This window comes from Leucoraja erinacea, chromosome 10 (assembly GCF_028641065.1).
Source record: "Leucoraja erinacea ecotype New England chromosome 10, Leri_hhj_1, whole genome shotgun sequence".
Taxonomy (NCBI): Eukaryota; Metazoa; Chordata; class Chondrichthyes; order Rajiformes; family Rajidae; genus Leucoraja; species Leucoraja erinaceus.
In genome coordinates this window covers 18,473,256-18,493,202 of record NC_073386.1, presented here as the reverse complement: position 1 = coordinate 18,493,202, position 19,947 = coordinate 18,473,256, and the positions used below count along the sequence as shown (strand labels likewise).

Below are 19,947 nucleotides of genomic sequence, written 5' to 3'. Positions count from 1 at the left end.
TTATCTTAATAATTTGTTCATTAACACCATAATGTATCAATACAAGTTCATGTACTTTTGCAAAGATGTTAAAAGTTTGTTTTCAATATGGTTATATGCCTTCCACATTACATCAGTTTTATTTTTCTTCAGGAAGGTTGTCAGGGAACTAACCTTCAATCTTGTTTCATGAAAATAATCCTTACCAATGTGAATAAGACCAGCTACGTACCACTATTTTTGCTACCTTTCTTTACTTGTTGGTTTACAGTCGAAACAGAAAGCAGAATTAACCTAAAAGTTTCAGAGAGATAATGTAGTCATATCGAAAATGTAAAACTTATTTCATTCTATTCTCCAGCCATCCCCTCCCTGCACAGAATCTTTTTCATAACATTTCTCAATGAATTGATAATTCTGACCACTCTGGGCTACATGAGCCTTCTACTGCGTCAAAAACTACTTTTTTTTCAAGCTTCTTTAAGTTGCAAATCTAACGCTGAACATGTACCCTCTTGAACTGGGCTTCAGTGCAGCCAGCTCCTCTTCCAGCCTTGTCTTTTCTTCTGCCTAACAATGGTCCCTTTGCTCTATTATTCCCCCCATCCAAACCTTTCAATGCTCGAGCTCAGATGGCCCGCAATTTTACTTCCCAGTCAATGGTTTTTCCAATAAGTCATTTACATATTCCCTTTTTTTGCCAAAAAAACACATATTCAAACCAAAGGTTATTTTCTCTCTGCCTATTTTAGATTTTCACTGAAATAAACGGTTGTCAATACTTGTCCATCTGTACGAGGATCTTTATTTCTCATTTGTGGGACTATTATTATTCAATTTATCCATGTTATTTGTAAAATTGTTCCAATCAGAAGGAGAATAAGTAACAATTTCTCCATCTGTGTCTTTACAAGAACACAAATGGAATGAGCAGCTATCTGACAATGTTAACAGTCACAGCTGTAGTATAACTGACCTAATGTGGAATAACTTCACTGGGAATGACTTGCAGTAAAGCAGTTCATTCTGTGAGAAAGTAGGCAGAATACCGAGAGATGATGTAATTCCAGCATCAAGGATGTTCATACCCATATTCTTAATAACTGAAGAACTGATCTTCTGATTCCTTCTCTGTGGACCAGAAGATGCAGTGAAGTTTCCTTTAACTAGCACATACGCTGCCAGGACAATGGGGAGCTAGATAAATTGCTTATCTGAAACCATTCATTCCACCTCTGCAAAAATACTAAATTCCTGGCACGAAAATGCTCTTAAAATTATTCTTCCAGTAATGCCATCTTCCAATTCCCCACTACACTTGAAATGTACTCCATCTTATTCTAAAATTACAGCTGAAATGGAGATTGGCAGTCATTAAGTTAATGGTGCACATCCCGTTCCTATATGGAGGTCCCAGTCCTAATTTTAGAGGAACGTCCAAGCTCAAGAGAATGAAGGAGACAGAGAGGATGAGCTAGTTTCCTTGATCTGTACTACTCAATGCACACCACCAACTGACTCTCTCAAATGGCACATCAAGTTACTGAGATAAGATCAGGCCAACTGGTTGCAGAAAGGATCGTACTGGAAGAAGAAATTGGAAGTTAAATGACCCAACACAGAGCCTGGTTATGAGGCCCCAGGTCTTGGTCTTGACCCGAAACGTCACCCATTCCTTCTCTCCAGAGATGCTGCCTGTCCCACTGAGTTACTCCGGCTTTTTGTCCCTACCTACTTGCCTGGTTGATTACAAATCCAATCTCATTGCAGTTCCAACTACAAGCAATGCGTCAAAGACAATGATGATGCAGGGGAAAAACTGTAAACATAATTCTGAACTATTTGTCATATCCTTGACGTCAAATTTCCAGAAAACAGCGTAGAAATTTCCAACAACCTCGTTCATAAAGGTGAGAAGAGTAAACAGGTGAAAGTTGGCTGATCTTTACAACAGTTTGCTTGAAATTAATGGATTAATGAGCCATTTAAATATTGGAATATAATAAGAGAAGCAGGAGTGGGCCACTATGTAATGTTGAAAAGTTGCAAAATTTGAAATTGTTTGTTTTCTCGCTTGAAAACGCCATTTGGGCCTAACTTCCCGATAATGCTAGGATACCACAGTAACACAAGACCACCAGTGTTGAATTGGTCCAATGTATGCTATAACCTGTTTCACTTCATAAGAATGTGCATGACAGGAATCTGCAATTTGGCCAAATTCAGCAATAATCAACACTACATGTCGCAAACAATGGCCACTTGCTGAGTGTGTGCCATTTGGAGTATTTTCTGAGATTAATGGATAAAGTAATTTTGCCAAATACGTTTACTCTGCATTTAATCCAAGATACACCTACTCTCAATAAATGCTGCCATCATTTTGGAGGGGAAAGGATAAGGGTGGTGGATCTGTGGAATTCTTTGCCACAGAAGGCCTTGGAGGCAAAGTATTTAAGGCAGAGATAGATTCTTGATTAGTATGGGTGTCAGAGGTTATGGAGAGAAGGCAGGAGAATTGGGTTAGGAGGGAGAGATAGATCAGCCATGATTGGATGGCGGAGTAGACTTCATGGGCCGAATGGTCTAATTCTACTATCTTATGATCTTATGATAACTATATTTAGCTTCTCAGCATTGATATCCTTCACCTTGATAAACACAAAGTTCATAAAGATGATTTTAAAAGTACAAAATATCAATTGTGTAATCAATAGCCAAAAAACCTAGAACTTTAATCATCTAGTTAGAAGGTGAGCAATTCTCTATGATTTGTAAATATAATTGTATAATACTGGTGTAACTGGAGATTTTAAAGCAAGACAGAACGTACTGGAAATATTCAACAGGTCAAGCGGCAGCTGTGAAGAGGGAAAAGTGGCCTTTGGCTTTGACTGAAAAATGACTAATTTTAAGCTGTAACTTTTGTTTCTCCCTCCACAGATGTTGCCTGACCTGCTGACTACTACCGGTATTTACTGCTCCTTTAACACCTTTAACCTGTCAAGAGGCCTTGTCTTCAAGTGTTAAACATGATATTATAATCTAGAACTACGTCTCCACTTCAATAGTTTTCACTGGCACGTTTAGGTGGCAGCCGCATTCAATGAACAAGGACACCCAATTTAATGATATTTCACTTATTTGAAGGAGTTTTGTGGATTAGAAGGTTACGGTAACACACCGCTGATTTAGAATCCCTCAGTCTGAAGAAGAGTCTCGACCTGAAACATCACCCATTCCTTCTATCCAGAGATGCTGCCTGGCCCGCTGAGTTACTCCAGCATTTTGTGTCTATCTTCATCCAGGCTGCTACCCAAATCCTATCCTACTGCATACCCTGGCACTTTAGTGTTTGACAGCACTCTACCAATCTGGTCCTCTGGGCATCAAAAAGAGAGAGCGTGCAATAGATGAGAAGACATCTACTGAACGTTTTTCCTTCCATTATTTATTATGTAAAGGTATATGTGTGTTATGATTGTGTTTATAGTTTGTTTGGTTGTTTGTCTTTTTGCACAAAAGTCCGCGAGCATTGCCACTTTCATTTCACTGCACATCTCGTATGTGTATGTGACAAATAAACTTGACTTGACTTGACTTGGAAGGTAAAGGGAACAAGAGACCGTAAAAATAAATATTGAAAATACAAGATAAAGATTGAGGAAAATATAAAGGAATTCAGGCGAGCAAAATCAGACTAAAATTGCAAGAGGAAGAAAGAGCAGTACAGGAACAAGGCAAAAGTGAGGGCTGCGGGACATAGCAAAGTTTGGATGATGATGTTTTTCACATGGAAAGAGGCATCGTGCCATGAAACGCACCCCGTATTACTGTGCTAAGGTGGCACACACAGTGTCTCCATAAGGCCAGAAAGTCTAATTCTTAAACTAACAAGGGCTGAGGTCACTCAGCGTATAATTGTTTGGTTAAGGAATTTTGAAGCTTGGCAGGTGGTTGTCATTTTGAAGCTGTAATTCAGAAGTATGTCAGATTAAAAGGGAGTGACAGGTGGCGTGTGGCATGTGTACACTGGCTGTATTATTTGCATTACACTAAGTTAACCACAGGTACAGATGTGCACAAGTAGAGCACGTTCCGTATAGATATTTTGCATTTAGCTGGTCTTAATGATGTCACACTATATTGATAAGTCCTCTGATCTGCTGAGGTAGTGTCCATTTTGAAAAAAAGCATGCAAGCTTTGGCCCAAGTGCTGGTAAATTAGATTAGTATAGATAGGTTCTTGTTGGTTAGCGAGATGAAATGAGCCAAGAGGCATGTTTCTATATTATATGACTATGAGTCTCACCCTTTTCATCCAATTGCTTTCCCATACCATGTACATCAAATACAATGTCTGTTAAACCATGACAGGAGAGAACTGTATTCTTTGTGTTTTCCGCACTATCCTGCTTGTTATCTTTTTGCATGACAATGTCGATTTGACAATGAACTAGGGGTGATTTTGATGACATGGTCTCCCATCTTTCAGGAATAAAACATCCAATGTGGACAAAACATTCCGATTAGCTGGATGGGTAGCCAGGAGGTCTGACGCCAATACACCTGGCTAATTTAAGAAACATTTGATGCACTGAATAATAAAACAAGGGCTATTACATATTTCACTGCTGTCTATTTTTATTATAAGCTCTCAACAACTAAAGCTTTTTGGATTTTTTTTAATGGCTTATTCGCTCTTAATCGGGCATGTACCCTCATTCTCACCTCCACTGAGATGCAGTTCGGGAACGAATGACAAAAGTTCCTCTCTCCCCCTGAAAAGAGATCAGGTACACCTCTCCCAGAGGCGCTAACATGACAGAAAATGGGCTGATGGCTTTTATTCATAAAATTGACTGCAAAACAATTTAATCAAATTGCAATCAAAAGTGCCTGTTGTTTTACTTCACTTTTCTAAGAAAGGATATCTGAGTGAGAACTAATTGTTTGTTTCCCTCATTCATGGAAATAGTTTTGGATAAAATCAAATTAATGTCCAGACTCTGCTGGCAGGGCTATTATTACAGTTCAATTGACTAACTGGAAAAGTTTTATAGAACATGTTGGGCACCTGAATACTTTCAAAATATTTTATTCAGATTAAAATAACAAAAGACCATGGCTATTCTAGAACCAAGGAAGGGAACCAAAGGGTTAGTTGACCAATTAAGAGACTGAACTATTGAGCTTTCTTTTCACAAAGTCGCATATGCTTGTGTGCGAACGTTTAGTTGAAACCAATTAGAAAGAACCTGTCAAAAGGCATTAGGAATGTCTCTAAGGTTGATGCTGAATTGTGACATGTAACTCATCCCAATTTGCAGCACATCTTGGATCTGTTGGATAGCCTCATTTCTGCTGTTCTAATGTACAAGATAGGGAGGACCTTTACCAATTATGGCCTATCATCGCAGCTTATCAATTTGTCAAAAGTGTAAAAAGAATAACACAGAAATGGACAAGTCTGAAAATAAATAGAAGGCATTGTTAACTGTGGGCCTTTATCAAACACATTCTGTAGGAAAATATATTTCCTGTAAAGAAATATCTCTGATTTGTCCTGCTTTCCTTTCACTGTTTTGCTTTGATGCAATAACCCAACATTGTCATTAGGTGAATCGTGTTTTGAAATTGCAAACACATTCAACTCATGTACTATAAGTTACAAATGCTTATTGGCTGCCTTGAAATGGCCTTCAGCAAATGGATAGCTCCACCACAAAGTGTAATGAAAATACTTTCCGCATAGTTCTTCTGCAAAGAATTACACTGTACCTCAAAAACAAAGTCATACAATTCATTGCTCAGGTGTTTAAGAAGGAACTGCAGATGCAGGAAAATCGAAGGTAGACAAAAGTGCTGGAGAAACTCAGCGGGTGCAGCAGCATCTATAGAGCGAAGGAAATAGGCAACGTTTCGGGCCAAAGATTGCTCAGGTGACTTGTTGCAATTTTCAACTTGCAGTTAACTGTTTCACTTGATTATAACTTTCTTTTATTTAACATTATTTTATAGATCTAATAACATGACAAATGATGAAGTAACATCTATGCTGGATACTGTTTTATCTCAATATTTTGTCCCCTATTCAACATAGAATTCATGGGATCATTCATCAGAGCATCAAACAGCCACGCTAAAACAAAACTTAAATAGGATTTAGTCTTTCTGAAAACTGTTGCCACATATATTTTGAAAATATTTAACAAACTTGAAAACTAAAATGCATAGAATCCAAAGTGACAGGAGATTTCCTTAACATTCTCTTAATATGTTTGCCCTCAATAAAAAAAAAACCTTACATTGTGCAGCAGTGTGAATGCTGCAAGAGAATACACAATACACAGAGGTCTCCTGGGCATGTATTCAACAAAAACTACGGGTTACTTTCCAGACAGATTGTAATCAACTCAAAGATTTGCCCAGAGTCCTTTCAACACTGCTTAACAGAAAAGTGCAGTATTTGTGAGAAACTGGCTGGTGCACCACTTAAACATAATTCAGATAGGAACCTTTGAACAAGCCATGAGGGACTGCAGAAGCAAGTCGCCCCACCAACACAAGCCTCGACTTCTTCAAGGCAAAATATCAGCTCTCCCATACATTTTGCATGCATGTTGTTCCGAAGCTCAGTTTCAAATCTTTACATGGATACAGTGGTTTGTGGAAGAAAAAAAAAATCCCGTTGACCAAAATGTGTGTTATTCAAATTTATATCACTCCTTGTCATTGCATGTTAGCCCCTTCCAAAATGCATTTGACCCGCAGCCTGGTGTCAGTCACCAATTCTCCTTGTGTTCCACATAAACAGACTATACAGTGAGCACATGCAAAGGCAATCAGAAACTTAGCGGGACAGAAACCGTGGCAAGCCTCAAGATAACAACAAAAGCAGAAATGAGACAAGACCTCTATTCAAATATATAATACATGGAAGAAATATGTGATAAAACTAAATCATGATGTACTATGAAATTAATCCATTTATTTTCTTATATCAAATAAATTACACAGCAAACTGCCAATAAATTATTATTCTCCTGGTTTATGACACGATTTAAAAAATATATATACATAATTAATCCTTTAACAAAAACACTCCCTTATAACTCATTTACCAGTTTCAAGGCAAGATTGCCCCCAATTACATTACTTCTCATCCCAAGGTTTTAACCTTCTCATCCAATTTAACTTTTACATTTAATCTCAATTTTTAATCTTCTCATCCCAAGGTTTTTTGCTGCCAACTGCACATCCACAGTCATGCAATAAAGTGTACACAGCATATTAATGCCATTTATATTACAGAGTAAATTAATCAACAACATTTATAAAAGAAACACCTACAACGAAAAAGCTTTCATCCATCAACCTTCCTTTTACCATGTTTAGCACGAAACTTCAAACACTTTACCAGGACTGGCCAAGAATGATAGAATGTGGATTCTTCCATGGAGATTTCTTGCATCAGCTGAACTCAGGAGGAGAAGCAGTGACAGTGACAATGAAGGACACCAAGAGAAACTGCAAGGAAGTAACTTGCTGGGTATTTCAAGGGCCAGTTCCAGCAGTGAACACATAAATCTCAATTGAAAGAGGATTTACCATTTAGAACTTTATCAAACGACTTCCTGATAAATAGTTCAGAGGCAGCCTGGTATTTTTAAAATTCCAAAGCACCAGAGCGTAGGAAATAAAAGCAAACTGTTAATTTGTTATTAGAAGCTCATAGTCAAGTTGTCTAATGAAATGTTATATGCACATCACTGTTAAGAGGTGAGGGAAAAGATTAAAGAAATGAATAGGACAAGCCTTTACTCTGCATTTTTACGTGGATTCCGAGAAACGTGTGTGCATTTGGGGGGGATTCTGAAGGAATAAGATATTCATGCACATGCAGAGATTCTGAGGAATTCCAGGGGTTAATTAGGGATATTGAGTATGGATTTATGCCTGGCAGATCATGTCTCACACATCTGTTTGAAGTAACCAAGAAGGTTGATGAGGGCAGGGTGGTAGACATAGTCTATATAGACTTCAGTAAGGCCTTTGATATCATTCCACATGGACTCCTCTGGAAGGTTACATCCCATGGGATTCAGGGAGAGCTAGCTAATGGCATGCCCAATTGGGTTGATGGTAGGAAGCAGAGGCTGATTGAGGAAGGTTGTTTTCTTGGACTGGAGACCCATGACTAGGGGTCAATCCGGGCCAATTATGGTTTGTCATCAATGATTTGGATAAGAATGCACACAGCATGATTAGTAAGTTTGCAATAACCATATAACCATATAACAATTACAGCACGGAAACAGGCCATCTCGGCCCTACAAGTCCGTGCCGAACAATTTTTTTTCCCCTTAGTCCCACCTGCCTGCACTCATACCATAACCGTCCATTCCCTTCTCATCCATATGCCTATCCAAGATACCAATGAACCTGCCTCCACCACTTCCACTGGAAGCTCATTCCACACCGCTACCACTCTCTGAGTAAAGAAGTTCCCCCTCATATTACCCCTAAACTTCTGTCCCTTAATGGGACTAAAATAGGTGGTATCATAGACAGTGATGAAAGTTATCAAAAATTAGCGCAAGATCATGTCCATGTGGGTCATGGAGTTTAATTCAGATAAATGTGAGGGATTGCATTTTTGGAAGTCAAACCAGGATAGGACTTTCACAGCGAATGGTAGGGCCATGGAAAGCATTGTAGAACAAAGGAATTTAAGAGCGCAAGAGCACAGTTCTCTGAAAGTGGCGTCACAGATGGACAGGGCGTGAAGAAGGCTTTTGGCACTGACCTTTATCAGGAAGGGTTTTGCGTATAGAAGTTGGAGTGTTATGTTGCATTGTACAACAGTTTACAGTTATCTTTTCGTTACCCTGCTAGAGGGAGGATGCCATTAGCAATTGAGGTAGATACAGTAACAACATTTAAAATATATTTGGACAAGTACATGGTTTGGAAAAGTTAAGAGGAATATGGATCAAGCGTGATCAAATGGCACTAGCTTAGATCAGCATCTTGGTTAGCATGGGCAAAGGTGGGCTGAAGGGCCTGTTTCCAAACTTTAAAATTACTTTTGAAAAATTCTACCAGCGTTCCTCAAAGGGTTAATATAGTCATGGAAGTTGTGCAGTCGGACAAATGCAGCTAATTAAGTAAAAAGATGCAGTGCTTTAGAACATAAAAGTAAGAACAGCTGCTCTTCCCCATGGTGTTGTTTCTAGAGAAAAAAAAAACTAAAAAAGCAAGATGAAAGAATCAGGAGAGGCATCAGACTCTTCTTTTTTCTTTTTCCAACTGCTGTGTGCAAACCTTGTGTGCAAACAGGTGGGGTAAACTTTAATGGCATTCAGGTTTCGTAAGAGTGTTTCCCTCTATTGTTGAATGGAGTCCAGGAATAGTTTGGGACCACACACACTACACGTAGACACACACATGCATGCACGGACACACACACACAAACTCTTTGCAGGGTTAACAGCTCAAAATGGCGTAAATTATACACACCATTCTGGTCCCGGGAGCAAAACTGCAGGAACTTTTTCGGGGCAATAGTGGGGAGTCGACAGCTGATTTAAAAAGAATCGGGAGAGTGAAAACTCAATTGGACACATGGCCCTGAACTGCCTGAACCAGAGAGGGAGGTGGGGGAGTAATAGGAAACCCCAACACATAGGAGGGGAAGGGAGAAAGTCAGGGAGAGTTACAAAAAAAAGGTAGCAATTAGCATGCAACTGCTAAAATAAAAACAGCCGTGGAGGAGAGACCGGAAAAATAGAAATGAAAGCTCAGTTAGGAGACAGAAGAAGGACACACAAGTAGGTTCACAGTTAAAAGTAGACAAATTAGTTGTGTAATAACAACTTGAAACGGTTGCAAGTGAAGTCAGCAATAAACCACTCACTACTGCTGTCTGAAGCTATGCTACATTTCTACCAGTAGATGACTGTGTTATTGTAAATCACATTTGGAAACATAAGAATTTGAACATGGCTGCTTCAAAGCTGACTTAACCTTTTAAGGTCAATAATTGAACTTGGAGTTATAGTATTTGAAAATTAATACGTTTGTTAATTTTCAAATAACAAAAATAATTTTTCAGAAAAACACTTAAAATTGTCAAAATATGTGTAGACTGTCTTGAAACGGTACACCAGACAAACTCTCATACCTATTACAACTTTATTATGAGGTAATTCAGCCCATCGACTCCATGCCGGCTCCAAGCTGAGAAATCCCATTCCCCCTCTTATTTCCCTGTGGCTTACTTATGCGTGCTTTAATTCCCTTGATCTTCTCAGAGCGGCCACAGCAACCTCATACCCCCATTTATCTCACCACAACTATTCTATCTCAAACTCCCAGCCCACCTACACCAAGGGTAATTTACATTGGCCAATTAACCTACCAACTAGCACATGTTTGGAATGTGGGAAGAAACTGGAGCATGGATAGGAAAGATATGGAGAGATATTGGCCAAGAGCAGGCAGGTAGGACTAGCTCGAAGGGCCTGGTTCCATGCTGTATAGCTCTACGAATCTCAATGTAACCAGTGGTCACAATATGAACATATAAACTTCATATAGACTTTGGACTATAGAGATTCAGCCTGAAAACAGGCCCTTCAATCCACCGAGTCCGTGCCGACCACCGATCACCCTGTACACGCATACTATCCTACACACTAGCGCACATCATTCACAATTTATTTTTACCAAAGTTCATTAATTTACAATATCTGTACGTCTTTGGAGTTTGAGATGGAACTGGAGCACCCTGAGAAAACCCATGCGGCCATAGGGACAACATACAAACTCAGTTCAGGCAGTAGTCAGGATCAAATCCAGGACTTTGGCGCTGTAAGGCAGCAACTCTACCGCTGCTCCACCATATTGCCCCAGCACTCGGGCAGCACTCAGAACCAAGATCAAACCAGGGTCCCAGGAGCAGCTGGAATAACTGTTGCATCAGTATGCCGCCTAAGTTTCATCAACTCTTAACTCATTTAAATAGTGCTAAAATCTAAGCATGTGAATAATTGAACTAAGATTGCTCCAAGGCTAATAAAAAATAGACTTTGTTAAAACTAAAATTCACATTTAATAAATTTGTAACACAATGTTAATGTACAATATTATCATTGGGATTGCATGGTTATTGTGCCACCTTATCACTAATCAAACAACTTTGCTACACAATGTACAAGATGAGCTGAGATAAAACTACTAATTCATAGCATAGCTGTAATAATAATTTTGACACTTCTAATTATTTATCTATTGATTCAGGTTGGCACCTAAGGGTTAGAAATTCTTCAAATAGAGAACAGCTTCCTTGAGCCTTGCCAACCATCCAGCACCCACTTTTACACCAATCCTACAATCAATCACATTGTCCTTCCCACATTTCCACCAGCTGCTGCCGAGATTCTACCACACACCTACACACTCGGGGCAATTTACAGTGGCCAGTTCCACCAACCTGCACATTTATTGGAATGTGGGAGGATCCAAAGGAAATCCAGACAGCCACAGAGAGAACGTACAAACTTTACAAAGATAAATATCGGTCAGGATTGAACCTGGATCGCTGGAACTGTGAGGGAGTTAGGATAAGCTTGGAAACTGTAGACCAGTGGGTTTAACTTCAGTAGTGTACAAGCTCCAGAAACGATAATCAGAAACAATATAGAAGATGCTTGGGCCAGTGTAATTTGACTAGAGAAAACCAGCAGAGACGTGTTAAAGACAAATTCTGTGTAACTAATGTGGTAGAATTTATAATGGAGTAAGAGAGAGGATCGATGAAGGAAATGTGTTTGAGGTGGAATATAGGGATTTCCAATAGACATCTGATAATGTGCCACACAATAGGATCGTCATCAAAATTAGATATGGAATAAGTCATACTATGGCAACATGAATGGAAAATTGGCGCCATAACAGAAAACAGTGACGTTGTGAAGGTTATTTTCTGGATTGACGGAAAGTGTACAGTGGAGTTCCCTCCGGAACCATTGCTTTTAATTCCAGACTTTAGATTTTAGACATACAGTGCGGAAACAGGCCATTCGGCCCACTGAGTCCGCGCTGACCAGTGATCACTGTATACACCAACACTATTCTACATACTAGAGATAATTTTACTATTTTACCAAAGACAATTAACTTACAAACCTGTACATCTCTGGAGTGTGGGAGGAAACTGGAGCATCCAAAGAAAACCTATGTGGTCACAGGGAGAATGTACAAACTTCGTATAGACAGCACCCATTGACAGGATTGAACCCGGGTCTTTGGTGCTGTAAGGCAGCAACTTTATCGCTGCGCCACTGTGCCGCCCCTAAATTTTCTGAATATACATTTATGATTTTGACTTATGCATAGTGGACACAATTCCCAAGTTTGCCAATGGCATAAAAGTTAAAGGCAAAGGGAACTGTGAGGAGCATAGCAATCAACTTCAAGAAGATATAGTCAGGCTGGTGGAATAGGTGGGTAGAAGGCAGATGAAATTCAACACTGCAATATATTTTGGTAGCAAGAGTGAGAGGAAGTAATATAAATTGGAGAATTACAGGAGCATAGAAATCTGGGAATATATATACGCACAGTTCATTTAAATTGGCAGGGTAGATTGAGAAAGTGGTTACAAAACCATATTGGGTCTGGGGTTTATAAACAAACAGAGTATGAGAGCTCGTTTTTGAGTCATGAAAATAATTAAGTCAACATCCAAAAACGGAGTACGGTGGCACACCTTGGGAAATTAATGAGGGCTTCGGAGAGAGTGTGCAAGAGATTTTCTATAGTAATTGCAGGTTGTAAGAAGGATTGTGGTGGTATCGATAGACAATTAGCTGAGTAATAGGAGGTAGACAAGTTTAGCTTGACAGCACCATCTAATCTACCATCAAGAAGGACATGGGTAATAGGCACATGAAAGCCTCATCATAGCTGGTTTGCCTCCAAGTCACACTGCATCCTCATTTGGAAACATATCAGCATCCTTCAACATCTCTGAATGGTGGAATTCCTTAATCAAAAGCATTGCGGAAATACCTTCCTCAGATGGTCACTGCAGTGGTTCATGAAGGCAGCTCATAACAAGGACAATTTGGACGGGCAATAAATGCTGACTTTGAGAGCAGTGCCTAGACCATGATTTTTTTGTTTTATAACGAGGGACTTTCTTATGTGGACAGAAAGGAGGCCGGGATTGTTCTCATTGGAACAGAGGTGTCTGCGAGGAGGTTGCAGAATGGTGCAGCTGATAGAGCTACTGCCTCATAGCACTTGAGATCTGGATTCGATCCTGACCTCAGGTTCTGTCAGTGTGGAGTTTGCCCGTTCTCGCAGTGACCTCGTGGGTTTCCTCTGGATGCTCCAGTTTCATCCTATATCCCAAAAATGTACAGGCTTTTAGGCTAATTGGCCTCTGTGTATTTTGCCTAAGGTGTAGAGAGTGGGTGAGAAAGTGGGATAACATAGAACTAGTGTCTACAGGTGATTTATGGTTGGCATAATCTCAGTGGGCCGAGGGGCTTGTTTCCATGCTCTGTCTCTAAACTAAACTAAACTAAATATATGTCAATTCATGAAGGGTACAAGCAGAGTAGGCAGGGAGAAGCTGTTCCTATTGGTGGAGGAGGTCAAGGGCCAAGGGATGCAGAACCAAGGTGACTGGCAAGAGAACCACAAATGACCTGAGGTTCCCTTACACAGTGATCAGGATTGGCATGCATTGCCTGGGGTTTGGATGGAGGGAGATTGGGTGGGGGGGGGGATCAAAAGGGAGCTGGATAAGTATCGGAAGGAATCCTGCAGAGAGAGGGCGGAGGAATGAGACTAATTGGATCACGTGCATGATGCCAGTATGTTTTTGATGGACTGAAAGGCCTCCTCCATGCTGTGACTGTTCTGTTATATACTCGCTGTGCCCGGCCATTGTAATCCACTCTATGCTTCTTGTTTTCACAGTTGCAACAAGGACACCCTCTGGTGTCCTCCCGCAGCCTGGAATAACGGTGGCAATGGCAAGAGATGGAATCTGCAGCAGGAAACCAGTTAAAGGTTTTTAATGGGGCTTGAAAACTTACATCTTCAAATATTTAGATAACCTATAATTTCCTGCCTCTCCCATATGTACTTGAAACCAGGGCAATTTTGGGCAACTGTGGCAATAAATGTTAAACAATACAAGGAGTAACTGGAACCAAGAGAATGACAGTTCACCAATGGAGCGTATTGATTTCAAGGATTCTCTGCTCACATGTTCAAAATAATGAAATCAGTTCTCAAATATAAAACCAGGGACAATCATTAGTCTGCAACGCATCTCTATTTGCAAACCCAAATTACACAAATAAGGCTTTGTCCTAATTCAACTAATACAATGCAAAAACCTGAAAATGTTCTGCCCTCTAATAGACAACCAGCAAAATATATCCGCAAATGAAAATGACTGCCGATTTCCATGACAATATTTACAGTGCAACAGAGAAGCTGATTGAATGCATAATGTCAATGTAGATGGTTTTACATACACAACATATGTGCAATTGAAACTGGCACTAGGATGGGAATGACACCAGAACAGACTGTAGGACATAGGAGCAGAATGAGGCCATTCAGTCCACATCAAGTCTACACCATTATTCTATCACGGCTGATCAGTTAGGGAGATGAAGTTAGAGAGAACAGGCAAAACATTTCCAGGAATTTTGAACCTTTGACGGAGTTAAGTTGATCTAAAACATTTTACAGCCAATTAAGTAGTAATGGAGTGTGACCGTGCACTTCATAGATGGAGCATAGTAACCAATTTGAGCACAGTAGGTACCTTGAACAATATTATAACGGTCAGGATAATCTTGTTTTGCTGATGGTGTCTGAGGGATAAACATTAAACAGGAAAAAAAAGAACAATCTCCTAAAGGTTCTTGGTTGGTGCTGGGGGATCTTCTGCATTCATCTGAGAACCTTGATTTAATGGAACCTTGATTTAATATCCCTTATGAAGGATTGACATGGGTTTGGAACAAGCTACCAATGCATTCTGAATGAGTAAAATAAGAGGGGCAATGTATACAGTTATTCTGACATCTCCACTAAAAAAGATTATGCAGAGGCTTGAGACATTAGGGATACAGCGCGGAAACATGCCCTTTGGCCCATCGAGTCCAAACCGACCAACGATCACCCCATACACTCGCACTATCGTACACACGAGGGCCAATTTACATTTTACCAAAGCCAATTAACGTGCAAACCTGTACTTCTTTCAAACATGGGAGCAGCCGGAGAAAACCCACATGGTCACAGGGAGAACGTGCAAACTCCATACAGACAGCATCCATAGTCTGGTTCAAACCCGGATCCCTGGCGCTGTAAGGCAGCAATACTACCGTCGCGCCACTGTTGCCCTCAATGAGGATATGATAATGTGGGAAGATGTGAGACAAATGGATATTATGGATATTATGAAGATGTGCATTTATAATTAAACGTCGACCAAATTCTATGAAGTACAGCAGCAAAGAGTTTGGATCTAACAGAGAAATGGTGTATTGTTACAAGGTAAAGTTAACAAGAACGGTCACTTTGGAAATAAGGGTTTAGTGGAGTCAAGAATATCATTATCGTTGGGTGTCACAGTGGTAAAGTTGCTACCTTACAGCACCAGAGATACAGGTTCGATCCAGACTACAGGGGCTGTCTGTATGGAGTTTGTACGTTCTCCCTGTGACTATGCATTTTTTTCCGGGTGCTCTGGTTCCCTCCCACACTCCAAAGATGTGCGGGTTTGTAGGTTAATTGACTTCAGTAAATTGTCCCTAGTGTGTAAGGTAGAACTAGTGTATGGGTGATTGCTGTTCAGTGTGGATTCGATGGGCCGAAGGGCCTGTTTCCTTGCGGTATTTCTAAACTAAACTAAAAGTAGCTAGTCTGTAGTAAAACCATCTCCGTTAACCTTTGTTTTATTTTTGCTTTGTGTGTTCTCCGTTTCTAACTCTTACCTTCCACCCAAAGCTGCTCGATATCCGTCTCAATGCTTGCAACTCTCAGGCCAACTGCAAAAGCTCCAAAGACCAAGAGACCAATGAAGAGGAACTTGCCACAGTGCTGCTGGATGCTGCAGCCCAGTCTGAAGAGCAGGGCCTGGAAATGGGCTCGGAGCCACAGTGGAGCCCGGCGCCCTTCTGCCTTACCCTAGGGTAAAAAGACAAGAGCATTAGACCAGGCAGATTTTGGGAGGGAACATGCAAATGGGATGGGTGGCTGGAAGGAACAAGAGAAGGGCAATGGACAGGCAATGAGACTGCAGGAACTTGAAATGGGTGAAATGAGAGAATACAAATAATGGAAGGATGACAGGAGAGAAGCAGTGAGAACGTGGGTGGAGGGGAGGGGGGAAATTAATTTAAGGTGGGAGAGAAAATGGAATTGCAAACTTTACATCTGTAAAGATGAAATAGATAAAGGCAAGGGGAGGTGGGACAAGGGTAAAGAGAAGTTGGGGAAATGGAAAGTAAGAGAGAGCAAAGCTACGGAGATAACATAAGAAACAAAGGTGAGAGGGATCTGGGCATTTTTTAGGGGAAAAAAAACAGAGAAAACAAAGAGCAGGAGGAGAGGAACAGAAAAGTGAAGACAGTGATAGGATAATGGTGAGAAACCAGTGTAGACAAGGAAAAACATGGACCAGATACAAGGAAAGAAAGTTTCCGAATGGACAACTGGAAAAAAATAAACATTGAATGGAACAGTTACTATTAATAAAGAATCTGGTTTGTAAATCATGAAAGAAAATCATAACGAAGAAGCAGAAAATTCTTGGCGGTAAGATTTAAGCTGAAAAGATCTAACGTGGATCAATCTCCCACATTAACGTGGATGAAATGTTCTAACGTCATCACTTTATGCCGTATGCATCATTTGGCTTTTTTTTCCTTTCCCTTCATTATCTCATTCTGCTTTTTCTTTTCCTTGTTTTCAGATTTACTCCTTCAACATTTTCCACAACACCTTTCCTTTCCAATCTCCCATTTATTTTCATTCCATAATTCTCCTCCATTCTCGCTTCTCCCTCCATCTCCTTATTTTGCTGTTGTTATATCTCTGCCATAAAAAGCAATTTTAGTCAGGTTCCCATTTTTCAATGTTTGATCCTTTCCTGCATCCTTTGCCACTCAGTATCCGCCATCTGGCCGGTCCCACCACCACCTCGCTCCAACTTCTCCCAATCAGCCTTGACATCCCTATTGCCCGCTCTACACATTATTTCTGAGCATTTTGCTCACATATAGTTGCTTCTCCTTCCCGTCAACTCTGGTCAAATGTTCATTAGCGGCACTCAAGACTCGCCAACCTCCTCCCCACAACCCCCACCCCCACCGACTCCGCAAGAACGACCAACCATTCGCCTCTCCCTCCCTTCCCAACCAGAAATTCAACGCAGACTGTCACATATTTCTGCCAGTAGCTGCCTCCTATTTAGATCAATTTAAAAATCCCGACAGTCTTCCATGCTTTCCACAAGTTCAGCGATCACGGCGCCAGACTTAAAATAAGAAGCACCCTGGACCCTAACATCCCGTCCAGTGGCACAACGCAAGGATAACGGCGTGTTGGGGGGCAGACAGAAGCACACACACACACACACACTCACACACACACGCACACATGCACACACACCTGTATGTATACATTTCCTCACTCGTACACCCTGGTCCACACACATATCTCAAAGGTGGGCACAGACAGAATGCGAGCACTAAACATTACCCCACTCACACGGACCCTAGACCCAGTGTTCACCAACAATCTACACTTACTGTTACAGGGAAACACGGCTTTATCAATAACCCTATCCCGGGCTCTGGAGCGGAGGCACTTTCTGAAATTATGGACAACTTTTGTTATAGTTACTTGCAAAACACCCGGAGACTCTTTCTTTTGCTGGGAGACATGCAGTTTCTAAATAAGAGAAAACAATCTAACATTAAACACGCGTTTGCCTCAGAAATACCCCCCAGCTCGGTATCTTACTATTATTAACACGGCAGTTTCAAAAACAACTTCCAGAAGTCCTGCCGACTTCCTGGTGTTATCAGCGTCTCTTATTGCACAGGGGGAGGTGGGGGGGGGGGGGGGGGGGGGAGAGAGAGTTAGCAAGTACAATATTCTTTTTTTTTTGCACCTTGGAGATTTGCTTCAATGCGAAGGCAGCGTGGCAGTAACTAGGTCTCCGCTGCAGATCCAAGCAAACGGCCGGGGCTCGGTGGCTGTACCGCGGGGGCAAGGAGGCTCCATCGTTCCGGGCAAGGTCAGAAACCGAAGTCATGTCGCTGGAAACCAGTCGCCGATCGTTTGGTTCAACAACAACAACAACAGCAATAATTCCACAAAAGTGACAAGAAAACCAGCTGGAGAGTCCCTAGTCTCTTCCTGAGCGAAAGCCTGATATTTCCATTCCAACATTTCGCGCAGAAATCCTTGAGGATCTTGACTCTACATCCACGTGTAGTTTCTCTCTCTCTCTCTCTCTCTCTCTCGCTCGCTCGCTCCTTTTTACTCGTCCTTCTAACACCACGGAATGAAAAAAAAATACTCTTTCAGCTCAATCTTTACTTCTGTTCCCGATCTCAGGCATCCAACATTTGGAGAGAAAAACCCGCCTACAGCCCATCAAAAGGAGTTGATGGAAAGTCCTCTCTACCGGATTCCCATTGGCTAAGGAAGAAGCAAAATTACTTAGCAAACATCTACTATTATTAGCTGCTAAGCAACAGCTCACCAAAGTGGATAGACCACCCATGTTGTAGAAGCATCAATGGGAGGTAGCGAAAACTTCTGCACACAAGATCTCCGCGGATCTTTCCAAGCCCTTGAATATTTTCTGTTTTAAAAAAAAACTAGTTTCCCAACTGATACACGAAACTGACAGCTAAATAGGATCGTATATAGTTTAGATATGTGTTTACATAAAGGTCTTTGTCCCGGCGAAATAAAGTTTGTTAGAGTTTTTGAAACTTAAAAAAAATGAAAGTAGTGGGAACGCTAGTTCCCGTTCTCTCTCACACGCACGCACACACACAGAGCCACACATAAGTCTGTGTATGTGTATTTATATTAGGTATGTAAGTATGTATGTATATATAAAACGTCGTCAATTGCCTCGTGAGGTACCCGGGCCCCTTTAACCCTACAAACGCAGGGGAGGTCCCAGTTGAATTCTGGAGACTGCATAAATAAACGAAGGGCAACTGCAGTGCCCTCCATAATGTTTGGGACAAAGACCCATCATTTCTTCATTTGCCTCTGACTCCACAATTTGAAATTTATAATAGAAAAATAAAAATCACATGTGATTAAACTGCACAATGTCAGATTTTATTAAAGGGTATTTTTACACATTTTGGTTTCACCATGTAGAGATTACAGCAGTGTTTATACATAGTTCCCCCATTTCAGGGCACCATCATGTTTGGGACACATAGTTTCACAGGTGTTTGTAATTGCTCAGGTGTGTTTAAGTGCCTCCTTAATGCAGGTATAAGAGAGCTCTCAGTACCAAGCCTTTCCTCCAGTCTTTCCATCACCCTTGGAAACTTTTATTGCTGTTTATCAACACGAGGACCAAAGTTTTGCCAATGAAAGTCAAAAAAGCCATTATGAGACTGAGAAACAAGAAGACAATTGTTAGAGACATCAGCCAAACCTTAAGCTTACCAAAATCAACTGTTTGGAACATCATTAAGAAGAAAGGGAGCACTGGTGAGCTTACTAATTGCAAAGGGACTGGCAGGCCAAGGAAGCCCTTCACAGCTGATGACAGAAGAATTCTCTCTATTATAAAGAAAAATCCCCAAACACCTGTCCGTCAGATGAGAAACACTCTTCAGGAGTCAGGTGTGGATTTGTCAATGACCACTGTCCACAGAAGATTTC

At 40.8% G+C, this 19,947-nt stretch overlaps 1 protein-coding gene across 1 annotated transcript in view; it reads right to left on the bottom strand.

The window, feature by feature from the left end:
• Positions 1 to 19,132, bottom strand: part of ptch2 (patched 2) — a 114,769-nt gene extending 95,637 nt beyond the window's left edge. The window contains exons 1-2 of the mRNA XM_055641628.1: positions 18,197 to 19,132; positions 16,014 to 16,206 (exon numbers count right to left, since the gene is read on the bottom strand). Coding sequence (XP_055497603.1) covers positions 16,014 to 16,206; positions 18,197 to 18,340 — 337 coding nt within the window. The 5' untranslated portion in view covers positions 18,341 to 19,132. The remainder of the gene's footprint in view (positions 1 to 16,013; positions 16,207 to 18,196) is intronic.
• Between the last annotated feature and the right edge of the window lie 815 nt (positions 19,133 to 19,947).